Source organism: Mustela nigripes, chromosome 9 (assembly GCF_022355385.1).
Source record: "Mustela nigripes isolate SB6536 chromosome 9, MUSNIG.SB6536, whole genome shotgun sequence".
In the NCBI taxonomy this organism is placed as follows: Eukaryota; Metazoa; Chordata; class Mammalia; order Carnivora; family Mustelidae; genus Mustela; species Mustela nigripes.
Window position 1 is genome coordinate 61,302,037 of NC_081565.1, and position 13,341 is coordinate 61,315,377.

General features: G+C 39.2%; 2 protein-coding genes across 10 annotated transcripts in view; both read right to left on the reverse strand.

Annotated features, from left to right (window-relative positions):
* The window catches only part of KDM4C (lysine demethylase 4C), a 497,442-nt gene that overhangs the window by 468,357 nt on the left and 15,744 nt on the right, over window positions 1-13,341 (reverse strand). The window lies entirely within an intron of this gene.
* LOC132024733 (glycine cleavage system H protein, mitochondrial-like) lies at window positions 12,408-13,017 on the reverse strand. The gene has a single exon (XM_059411679.1). It carries the CDS (start codon window positions 13,000-13,002, stop codon window positions 12,448-12,450), a length of 555 nt encoding a protein of 184 aa, XP_059267662.1. The 5' UTR covers window positions 13,003-13,017; the 3' UTR covers window positions 12,408-12,447.

The window sequence follows — 13,341 nt, forward strand, 5'->3', positions numbered from 1 at the left end:
CTTAGCTCTGCCCACTGAGAGGTCTTGGTAGCTGTAATACCACAGTACCAATGAGCTCTCAAATCTTGGTTTCTAAATACCACCATCCACTGAAAGGAACTAGGGCTTCTTGGACTGATTCCAGGGCTTGAGAGAGAAAGTACAAGGTAAGCCAAGAACATCTTGTTGTGTGCCAGAAAGTAAGGAAACACTCAAAAAACAAAAGGGAACATATCTAAAGGACACAAAAACCAACTTGAAAGGGCTTCCACTGGCTAAATCTGGGGGAAACTGAGCATCAAAATAAAGGATAGTAATCAATATAATCAATTAAATAAAATAAGAATCTATGAGTCCACAGTGAAGTAAATACAATAAAAGAGTTATTAAATCTGTAAGTATATGATATTCCTTTTTTTAAAAAGCATCATTCACCATTAGAATATATCAACATACTACCCTAAAAATGTATAAATAAAGAGAATGAAATAAGCACTTATCTTGCTTTTTCTGGAACAACTGCTATTTTAGGGTAAGTAAAGAACTGATAGCAGAAAGTTCTTCTTTATAGAAAAATTCCAACTAATAAATGTAGTAAAAATGACAGAATTATATCATCCCCATTTTTTTTTTTACAATCCCTAATAGATAATATAGGGAAACATGATCACTGGCTGCTAAAATCATGAGGTGACAAGTTAACAGGAAGCTTTATAATGGAGGAATCAGGCTCAGGCTCATTAATCACTGGAATAGACAGACATGACTTGAAGCAATGGAAAATACATAGCATCACCTATTAATTGTTTTTACCTTAAAAAAGTAAATCTGAATCTAAACCAACCCATTAAACCATTGAATCTAACCACCAGTTGTCAGGAAATAAGGAACAAAGTAAATACCACCACAGGAAAATAATGTGCCAAATCTGGAATATGAGACAGACTTCATTCCAAATGCCAATAGAAAAAAGGAGAGTGAGGTAAGGGCTGGGAGCAAGGGACTGTTACAGAATAAAAAGGACATCATACATATGAACAAAAACTATATGCATCAACAACTGGTCACCAGAAATTTTTACAGAAAAGCAACAGAATAATGTAACAAAGCAGAAAAAAATAAGATTAAAAAAAGCAAAAACACAGAGGGTGCCTTGCTGGCTCAGTCAGTGGAACATACAGCTCTTGATCTTGGGGTAGGTCCTGAGTTCAAGCCCCATGCTAGGCGTAGAGCTTAATTAAATTAAAAAAAATATTATAAATGAGCAGTACAGTAACTAGAATAAAGAGTCTTCAATATGTTTTATATGTATGTATACACATAACTATATTGTTATAAACCTGAGAATGTATGTCCTCATTTAAAGATTTTATTTATTCATTAAGGAGGCCACAAGTGCACAAGTTTGAGCAGGGGGAGGGGCAGAAGGGGAAGGAGAAGGCTAAGGAGAGAATCTCAAGTAGACTCCCTACTCAGCAGGGAGCCCCACCCAGGGCTCCATCTCAGGACCCTGAGATCATGACCTGAGTAGAAACCAAGAGTCAACTCAGCTTAATCAACTGAGACACCCAGGTGCAGGGAGAACATCCTCATTTAAAAGGCATGAACTAGAACATTGAACCTTTTAGAGTCAATGTTTAAGACTTTTTCTAACTGCCGGCCTTATTATTTTCAACTTGCAAAGTTCAATGGCAGAATGTCAGAGTTATTTTAACAACAGTCAGATTCCACTAAATAGACAACTATTAGAAAATGGGGGTGGGGGGAGTGCCTGGGTGGCTCAGTGGGTTAAAGTCTCTGCCTTCAGCTCAGGTCATGATCCCAGGTTCCTGGGATCCAGCCACACATGGGGCTCTCTGCTCGACAGGAAGCCTGCTTGCCTCTCTGTCTCTGCCTGCCTCTCTCTCTGTCCCTGCCTGCCTCTCTGCCTACTTGTGATCTTTGTCTGTCAAATGGATAAATAAAATCTTTAAAATAAAAAAAGCTTTAAAAAAAGGAAAAGAAAATGGGGGGTGAAAGATGGGGAGACAGACTCTACACTCAGTCATATCGTGTGCCACACAATAACCACCTAATTGTTAGAAATCCTACTATCCTTTGCCCTTGGAATAAAGTTTCCATTCATCTCTACTAATAACATGATCACAATCATATTGATTTATTAGTCCATGCCCAAATCCTTAGGCTGAAGCACTAAACAAAAAGTCACTATAGCCAATGATAGTTACTTGGCTTTCCAGCACTTAAACTAAATTTATATCATAATGGTAATCTCAACCAAATAGAATAACATTTTATTAAAAATTACTCTTGGGGTGCCTCGGTGGCTCAGTTGGTTAAGCGTCTGACTCTTGACTTCAGCTCAGGACAGGAACTTAGGGTCCTGAGATTAAGCCCTTTGCTGGGCCCTGTGATCAGCTGGGAATATGCTGGGAATTCTCTCTCTCTGCCCCCCTCTACTCACTCTCTCTCTCTCTCCCTCTCTCTAAAATAAATGCATCTTTAAAAACAATTACTATTACAATAGGAGTTGAAGAAAATCACCTTGTATATTTCTCTCAACTATCCCACTTAAGCAGCCAGGTAGAGGAAAGATCATACCTTAGAGCCAGATGGAACTGGGTTGTTGTCTTTTTTAGTAGGCACCATGCCCAACGTGGGGCTTGAACTCATTACCCTCAGATTGAAAGTTACATGCTGTATAGACTGAGGCAGCCAGGTGCCCCCAGAATTGGATTCTAATCCCTCCTATCTATGTCCCGCACTTAATGAGTGACCTCTGGAAAGTTACTTGAACTAGACCTCTATTTCCCCATCAGTATAATGGGATACCACTCCTCCCCCTACAGCATTGTGATAGGGACTCAGTAAGTAGCCAAATATAAGAGACTAGTACATTGTCAGGCTATATAGCAAGCACACAGATGTTGGCTTAAAAAATAAACAAAACTATTCAAATTAAATCCCTTCTATTACCTTCTTCTCCATTGCTTATACACATGCTCAAATCTCTCCCATGTAATTTTTTAAAAGATGGTATGTGTTTATTTGAGAGAGAGAGCACAAGCCTGTGTACATGCAGATGCGGAGGGGACAGAGGGAGAGAGAATCTGACCCGTCACGACCTGAGCTGAAACTAAGAGTTGGCTGCCAGACCCACTAAGTCACCAGGTGCCCCTCCCATGTGATTTTTAAATGTTCTCTGTACACATTCTCCCCCCACCCAGAAAGACTCCAGCTACAGCATTCTCTCTCCAACCCCTCATAGACAAACCTCAACAAAGAACAGCCCACACTCATTTTGTCCACTTCATCTATTCTATCATTGACATCTCCACCCACCAGTGTGCTGAAATCACTCTGAAAAAGTTTGCCAGTGACTTTCTAACTGCTTTATACTATATGTTGTCTTTAGTCCTCTTATCAGTGTCTTTGCAGCATTTAAAACTGGATAGCCATCCCTTAGTACAGCTTCTGAAGACTGGGGAGAGGAGGGAGGGGAGGTGGGAGGACAACACACATACACCATCTTCCACTCACTCTATTTCAGTTAACTCTACCCTCCACTCTGAACTTCCTTCTGTGCTCCTCCAGAGCTAAACCCTTCAGTACTGGTATACGACAAGATTATTTCTATAGTTGTCTTTCCTTTCCACCAGACACAGACACCATGGGAAATTTCATCCAACTATCCTTATCAATGGCTCAGAAATACAAAACAAGGACCTCTCTCCCCTAAATCCAAGTCCAATAAATCTATTCACCTACTAGGCAGAGTCATTTGGAGATGATCCTCAAACTCAACAGAGACAAAACTGAATCCAAAAGTTAATAGGGATAAAAAGGAACCTTTGCTCCAAAATCTGCTTCTCTACCTAACAGTCCCAATCCTGGTTCATTCAATTCATCCATGGTCCTGCATCAATCCTCAAAGAGCTTACAAGTGCAAGAGAAAACAAGTATACAGACGGCTCTAATACCACAGGCCAGGTACTGCAAAAAACGGAAGCACACAACACCACCATGGCCTTTAGAACAAGAACAGAAGAATCCAACCCTTTAACAGGGTAAAGGGTAGAAGGGGAAGCAGAAAAGGAGAGCATCCCCTACACAGGCCCTGACCTCCAGTACATGGCCTGCATCAGAATCCCAGGAGCCATCCTCAGCCCTGCCTCACCACATCTGTGTGGGTACCAGTTATGGTCTATGTGACCTCCTGAACATCTTTTATATCCATTCTCTAGTGTTTCCAAAGTTACTATCTTAAATCAAGCTTTTCTCCTCTCTTTCCTAAACTACTCCTGTAGTCTTTGCTGATTTACTCACCTTTAGTTCATCTCCCTCAATTCTCTTCTATACAACCACAAAAACACAAAACTTTCCTTTTTTTAAGGAGGTTTTATTTATTTATTTGAGAAGGAGAGAGAAAGAGCAAGCACACCAGGCAGGGGAGCAGCAGAAGGAGTGGGCGCAGCAGACTCCCTGCTGAGCAGGAAGCCTGTCTTGGGAATCAATCCCAGGACCCAGAGATCATGACCCAAACCAAAGGCAGACCCTAAACCAAATGAACCACCCAAGAGTCCCCAGAACAAAATCTCTTGACACAAAATGGATCATGCCATCTTTATTTTTTTTTTTAAGATTTTCTATTATCTATTTGAGACTGAGCGAGCATGAACATGGGGCAGAAAAGAAAGGAGAAGAGACTCCCCACTAAGCAGGGAGCTGGATGGGGGGCTTGATCCCAGGACCCCAAGAACATGACCTGAGCCAAAGGCAGATGCTTAACCAACTGAGCCACCCAGGCAACCCATACCATCCTTATTTTAAATCCCTTAGTTGCTCAATACTATTTCAGCATGGAAGCTACCTCCATGATCTAGCTCCTCCTTCTCCCCCCATCCTCAAAGATCCCTTTGACCTACCTGAAACCTTTGCTTCATTCTAACCAAAGTTCCCAATTGGTGCCAAGCTATTTCCCTCCTTCAATGTACTGTATTGACTTATGTGTCACATGTATGACACTACTGAGTACTTCCTATGAGCTATATATCTACAAAGTACACCCTCTTATTTAAACCTAATAGCTCAAAATAAATAAATAAACTTAATAGCTCAAAAATAAACAAATAAACCTAATAGCTCCATTGAAAATGACCATAAATATCTTTATGTCACCAATAATAAAAACTAAAATGCTTGCAGGGTCCTATAGCAAGAGCTAAGGACAAGATTTGAACCTAATCGGAGATTCTAACACTCATATTTGTAACTACTGCACTATTTTCTTTGCCTTTCCTCAGTAAGTTCTAGCAAAACCCATCTTTCAAAGTTTATCTCACATGTAGACTGCATTATGAAGCCTTTCCTGGCAACACTCCCTACAACTAATAGTGCCATTTCTTTAATGTTCTCCTCACCCTCTTTCCATATATACAGTCATCCTTCATTATTCCTGGATTCAGCATTGGCAAATTCACCTATTTCTAAAATTTATTTTTAACCCCCCAACCAATAATGGTGGCATGTGTGTATGGTCATTCACAGACATGCACAGTGTTGAAATACTTGAATCACCCAACAGGCACATCCCTTCAGCAGAGGTCAAACAAGGCAAAAATATACCTTTGCAGTCTATTTAGTGCCAGTGGTTTTGCATTTTTGTGCTCCTACTGGTGATTTAGCTGCTTAAAACAGCCCCCAAGTTCCTAAGTACAAGAAAGCTATGATGTTCCCTATCACAAACACACTTTGTGACATAACTTTAGGCATCAGTTATATCACTGCTGGCATGAGTTCAGTGTTATGAATCAATAAAATTATATATTAAATAAGGTATCTTTAAAACAGAAACACACAGGGGCACCTGGTGGCTCAGTGGGTTAAAGCCTCTGCCTTCGGCTCAGGTCATGGTCTCAGGGTCCTGGGATGGAGCCCCGCATCAGGCTCTCTGCTTAGCAGGGAGTCTGCTTCCTCCTCTCTCGCCTCTCTGCCTACTTGTGATCTGTCTGTCAAATAAATAAATAAAAATCTTAAAAAAAAAAAAAAAAAAAAAAAACCAGAAACACAGATAATGGGCGCCTGGGTGGCTCAGTGGGTTAAGCCTCTGCTTTCAGCTCAGGTCATGATCTCAGTGTCCTGGGATTGAGCCCTGCAGGGGCTCTCTGCTCAGCAGGGAGCCTGCTTCCCCTTCCCCCTCTGCCTGCTTCTCTGCCTACTTCTGATCCCTCCCTCTCTCTCTCTCTGTCAAATACATAAATAAAAAATCTTTAAAAAAAATAAATAAATACACATAAAACAAGGTGATACATAGATCATTTGAAAAAATGTGTGATCAAAGCCTCACGGGCAACTAATCCTACATTTCCCTTCAGAGCAATGGTTCAGTATTCACTAATTCAGTATTCTCAGTGACTTTATGGAACATAACTACCACAAATACTGAGAATCAATTATATCTTAGCCCTTGTAATGAGACCATTCACAAAAAGCCCCCACCCCTCAGCCCATGGAAACCATCTTCCTCCCCACCTCAAGAATTTCTCTCACTGACACCCAGGAGTCCAGGCAGTCAATACTTCATACTGCAATTGACCTACATTCTCCACTAGCTCAATCACTCCCTCAGGAACTCAGAATTGGAGAACAGATGAAGCCCTGAAGGGCTGGGGCTGCCAAGGTCCTCCTTTTGCATAAACAGAAAATGGCTAAAGGAAGGAAATTAGCAGACAGAAGTATCATACAGAGAATGCACAGCCTGAGAGAGAGAGATGATTTGAAAAGGAAAGGTGGGGGTGGGGGGGCTCAGTCATGCGAAGCATAATGCAAGTCATAAAGTAAACACCTGAAGAGTCTGCATCTTCAAGAGACTGGATAGTCTGAAGAACTGAAAGCTACACTGCAACAGGCGTTCCAGATATGATTTAAATTTTTCCAGTGAAGAATGAAGAGACTTGAATTCAGAAGTAGGCAGAGTGTGGAAAGAATTGGCGACCACAAGGTACTTTTCTTGCTGGAACGGAGCTAGCACAGGTAACTTAGCTCTTAAGAATAGTCCTAGCACTATTCCTGATCTCTGTATGAAAACTAAGATGGCATGCTCATGGAACAAACAAATGCAGCAGCAACTACCTGCTCCCCAGCTTTCTGCGACGGTGCTATGATCCCAGACTATTACTCTTCAGTTTCCTATTTGTAGCAGAAATGGCAGCTCTCTGGGCAGCACCTCCAGCAGTGGTGTTCTGGGAGACATCCCATGGGATGAGCCCCTCAGGACCCAGCCAAGAACCTGCTCTCCAACCTTCAACAACTACAGGATCAAATCCCTTTTTGCTTAAGTTAAGCAGGGCAGTAGACATTAGCTATAATTGAATCATGGCTGATGAAATTATCAAACATAAACCGATAATAATGATGAATAGAAAAGAAACCTGGTATACAAATACCAGTAAATCAAATGAAGGTTTTATTCATACCTCTTTGCCTTTTGAGTAATCCTTTCTAACCACCAGTTCCTTGGTGTATCTTCATAAAATTAACTTGAATGACTCAAAATTCATTTTGTAATATTTAGTAGAAATTACTAACTGAGCCATTAAACAAACTAGCCAGCCACCCAGGGCTACTTACTCTTACTGGCCTACTACAGGAGAAGATCCCAATAAACTACTTAACAGATTTACCAGATAAGGGATACATACTATATATTCTCTCTGAAAAACACCACTGCTACAAAAAATACAACACAGTGGAGACTAGCAGACTCTGTTTATTATGTCTAAGTACCAGTTAAACTACAAGCTTAACAATAAGTGTTTATTTGCAATCCGGTTTATGCCACTTTTGCCAATTATCTGATATAATTAAATAGATGAAGTGTGAATACAACAGTGTTATTGTTTTTATAAGATTTAAGTTGAATCTTTTGGAAAGATCCAGTAAAATGAAATGACTTGGGGGGGGGGGATGTCAAATAAAGTGTGGGAACTGCAACATAAAAGATTAGGGGATAGAGGGATTTGTAAAATCTAGGATTCCAGCTCATATTACTTCAAGTGTTTTAACTCTCACTCTACTAAATAAAAAAAAAAAAACAGAAACTGACTGAAAGTGGTAGCTGCTGTATTGTAGGTGTGGTTTATGCCGAAGAGGAAATGGAGGAATCCAATCTTTATTCAAAGAAAAGGCTCTGCCCTACAACAAAAGATAGGCAAATGATTGTGTAAGTTTTGTTTTGTTTTGTTTTTTAAGATTTTATTTATTTATTTTACAGACAGAGATCACAAGAGGCAGAGAGGCAAGCAGAGAGAGGAAGGGAAGCAGGCTTCCTGTGGAGCAGAGAGCCCAATGTGAGGCTTTAACCCACTGAGCCACCGAGATGCCCGACTGTGTAAGTCTTAGGTAGAAATAAAAATAATAAATGTGTGTATCATTTTTTATGATATACATCTTTAACAAAAATTAAAAACTATTCAGTACCTTGGGAAAGAACCATTCTGTGTATTTTAAAAACGAAAAGACAAAAATTGTCAAAGTCTTTCCCTGTGGCTAAACATAGCTATTTCCCTTCTTTCTTCCATACTACGAAGCCCTCCATTCCTGCTTCAGGAAAAAGTTAAATCACTGAAGGAATGTAATTTGTTGACAGTGTTATCTTTTCTAACTTTTCTTTAGAAAAAATTTCAGGGGCACCTGGGTGGCTCGGTCTGTTAAGCATCCAACTCTTGGTTTCCACTCAGGTCATGATCTCTGTGTGATGTAATCAAGCCCAGCATCAGGCTCTGCCCTCAGTAGGAGTCTGCTTGAGATTATCACTCTCCCTCTCCTGCCCGCCGCCCCTCCCACCAGGCTCTCTCTCTCTCAAATAAATAAAATCTTAAAAAAAAGAAAGAAAGAAAGAAAAGAAAAAGAAAGAACTTCAATCTTACAGAAAAATTACTGTACTAGAAAAAAATGTAAAAGCCTGTATACACTTAACCCAGATTCATCTATTAATCTTCTACCCTATTTGCTGCCTTATCAATTTTCGTTCTCTCTCTCTCTCTATGACCCACAATTTGTTTTTCTGAACCATTTGGGAGTAAGTTACATATATCATGGACCCCTAAAAGTTTTAATGTACATTTCCTAAGAAAAGGGGTCTTCTCTTGCATAGAGACAGTGAACTTTTCAACTCCAAAAAGATTAAAAGACACAATACTTGTATCTAATTTCTGTGTTCTAATTTTGTCAAGCGACTAATATACATACCCTTCTTTTCCCTCTAGTAGGGAATTCAGTCTAGAATTAGAAAATGCATGTGGAAAAAAAAAATACATGTAGCTGTCATATCTCTTTAGTATTCTTTCATGTAAGATATTTCCAGAGCCTTTGTCTTCAATTTTTTAAGAATTCAGTCATTTTAACATTTAAATAGAACATGTATTTGTTTTAAGTAGAACATTAAATAGAACATGTATTTGTTTTAAGCAGAACATTAAATAGAACATGTATTTGTTTTAAGTAGAACATTTTCCATTTTGGTATAATATTTTTTAAGCTGAGAGTTTTTCCTTTTGTTATTGGCATATAAAAGTATCATTAATTTTTTAAATTAATCTCACATCTAGCTACCTACTTCTAATCTCTTTTCCAATAATTTGTCTACAGATTCATTAATGATTCTTTGTAGACTATCATGTGAAAATTATCTGAGAATAATGCTTTTTTGTTATTTCCTTTATAATACTTATTCTTTTTATTTCTTTTTCTCATCTTACTGACCTGTCTCAGACATCCTAATGCTGTAGAGAACTAGTGACACGGGAATGTCTTAATATACAGGGAATGAAGCACTACATAATTGCTAATGTTAAGTCTTAGGAACCCTCAAACTAAGGAAACTAAACAAATTCAATGTTCCTAACCACTTGTGAACAGTGAGTCCACAAGCCCTCTGAAAACAGGAAGAAAAATGCTCTGGTTTTTCATAAAGTTCCAACTTTTATTCTTAGAGAATCCTTTCTACTTTGTTGATGTTTTTTGGATAGTAATAGTAGTAAGTTTTCTTTGATATTTTTTATTTTAGGAAATTAAAAGTTGACCCAAAAAAGGAAAGAAAGGCCTATGTCAGTTCAACTGATTTTTTCAAATCCCTAAGTCTGGGAACCAGTAAAATACATGATCTCTGAGTCCTTTAAGGCCCCAGTGTTATAAGTGAGAGAGACGAAGGAATAAAGTGTAGAGGGATATAAGGTACTAATTATTTACATTAACAAAAATGGAGTAACTTAAGTTCAAGTCTTTATTTAATCAATACTTTTCTGATTTCTAAGCTTTTAACTGCACCATGCCCCCAACTTCTACTTAAATAGATAAATCTTCAAAATGTAACATTCTTACTGAACCATTCTCTCAGTAAAAATGGCTTCCAATTGCAAATCACTATAACTTCAACACGTGATGTAAAACTAGTCCCATCCCATCGTTTTCTTTGAAAGCGTGATTCAGATCTTACTACCTATTCCTTCTATCTAAATCATTCATTCCTTCAAGTGACATTCTATTTCTATAGCTAAATACAAAGATTAATCAAAGAATTTGCCTATAAAATCACTTAACTTCAAGGACCTGGAGACAATAAGAAAGAAGAAAAAACAACTCACCGATCTTAGGTTAAAATAAGAGAGCCATCTCAAAATGCAAAACACAGGAACTGACTACTGAAAGAGCCACACCCATGACAGAAAAGGTAACAGAAGAGACCACAAAGTTGTCCAAACTCTGAGCATGAATCCCTAAAGAGGTATCCAAGGCAAAGCAAAAGAAAGATCTCTCTATTACTTAAAGGCAGTGGCAGCAAACAGCACTTAACATATCAATCAAAAAGATGACAAACTTGGGGCACCTGGGTGGCTCAGTCAGTTAAGTATCTATTCTTGATTTCAGGGCAGGTTAGGATCTCAGGCTCTTCAGACAGAGCCCTGCTTCAGGCTCCACACTGAGCAAGGAGTCTGCTTTACTCTCTTCCCCTACTTCGGCCCCTCCCCCCCACTCATGTGTGAGAGCTCGAAATACTCTCTCACGTCCTCTCTAAAATACATTTTTGAAAAATTGTAACAAACTTAATCAAAGTCATATAGTTTTGAAAATATAATTATAGGCATAACTGAGATTTTGCTATAGTGATTAAATAGGCAGGAAGGGAGAAAGGGAGGTTTTGGATGCTTGAAATATGCTTCCATCTAACTCTGGGTACAGAATCTAAAAGCAAAAAGAACTCCTCCTAGAATAACTGCCTAGCTTGACCAAAATCAGAAGGAAAACGCCAACAGTCATAAAGATTGTTCAACTGACCAGGAATTCCTTCCCCTTTGTCAGAAACTGAAAATCCAGAAGGCTAAGAAATGCTAGCAAAGTTGGCAATACAAGGCAGTATGTATCTTGGAGCTAAATTCTAGGTACAAACGTAAGTGTTCTAAGAGTTCTTAGGAAAAAGAAAAGACCACAGATGGGCACTGCGGGAAAGGGCAGAGTGAAGAGGTGAATGTGAGACGGTCAATGTGTGAAACTAGCAATGTCTGTGTTTTTATTCGTCACAACTGGAGGACTGCTACTGGCATCTAGTGGGTATAGACCAGGGACACTGCTTAACATACAATGCATAAGAAGACACCCACAACAACAAAGAATTATTCAGCCCTGTCGAGTGTGCAGAGGTTCAAACACCCTGCAATGGGACCTGAAGAAACTATAGCATATGTTCAATAACAGACATTGTATGACAATATTCACAGTAGCATTTTTATAACAGCTAAATATCAAAAGCAACTAAAACGTCCATTTACAGGAGAATCAATAAATAAGAGTATATTCAACCAATTCACAGCAGTGAAAATAAAACAAATGAACCAACCAAAGCTATTCTCAACAATAAACATATGAACCTCAGAAAGTTTAGTCTTAAACTACTCAAAGCACATGTCTATTTTTACAAATCCAAAAAATAAAATTTAATCTCTTCTTAAATGATAAATGCATATAAAATAAATCCATCTTTCTAAAGCATGGGAATACTGGGTTGCCTGGCTGGCTCAGTTGGTGAACCATATGACTCTTAATCTTCAGGTTATGAGTGTGAGCCCCACACTGGGTAGAGAGTTTAAAAAAAATACTAAAATATTGTTATGTGAGATCAAGCCCTGCACCACCTCTGCGCTCAGCAGAGAATCTGCTTGGGATCCTCTTGTCCCTTTGCCTCTCCCCGCATAGGCAGGGATTCTTATAAATCTTAAAAAAAATAATAATAATAGATAAAGCAAGGGAATATGAACACAAAAACCAGGTCAAGATTGCTAAAGGAAAGCAGACGGGATAGAAGAAAATCAAATAAGTATATCTGGTGAATTCATAAGACTGTACCATGTCTTTTGTGTACCTCAAGCATTAAATTTTTTTTGTTTCATACTAGTTTATTTAGGGGTTCCATTTTCACTCCTCAATAGATTTTATGTATTTCGCATATGCTTCTTCACTCATTAATTCATCCAGTTCTGAGGGATTACTGAGTGCTATCTTGATCAGCCAACCATCTTCATAACAAGATTTGTTGACAAGTCCTGGATTTTCTGCAAGAGCTTCATTAATTTCAGTTACTTCTCCTGACAGAGGAGAATAGAGTTCACTAGCAGCTTTCACACTTTCCAAAGCACCAAACTCATCTTGTTTGTTCAGTTTTGTCCCGACCTCAGGCAGACTACAGTAAACAACATCTCCCAAAGCTTCCTGTGCAAAATTGCTGATTCCCACTGTTCCAATACCATTTTCTGTTGTTATCCATTCATGCTTGTCTGTGAATTTACGCACGGAGAGCAGAGCCGAGCCTGTGCGCAGTGTCCGGACGGTACCGGTCCTCAGTCCCCAGGGCCGCAGCAGGCAGGGTGCGGTGGGCGCGGACGTGACGCGCAAGCTGCAGGCCGTAGCCAGCACGCTCCGCAAGGCTCGCAGCGCCATGTTCACAGACGCGCGCGGGTCGTAGTCAAGCATTAAATTTTTAAATTGATGAAACAACCAATACAAGTGATAAATTTCTGAAAATACCTAGGAAATTGAAATATACTTTGAATTAAACTACAAAACTCTTTATATTCTATGCTAAAACTATTCTTTAATACAACTTTTCTGTAATACCTAACAATCACTTCCAGCTTTTCATTTTGACAATTCCATATTTTTGTATAAATGTACAAAATAGGACCTGGCCAATGAAGACTCAACACAGGGCTTCAAAAGTTGTTTTCTGGGACACCTGGGTGGCTCAGTTGGTTAAGCAGCTGCCTTCGGCTCAGGTCATGATCCCAGCGTCCTGGGATCGAGTCCCACATC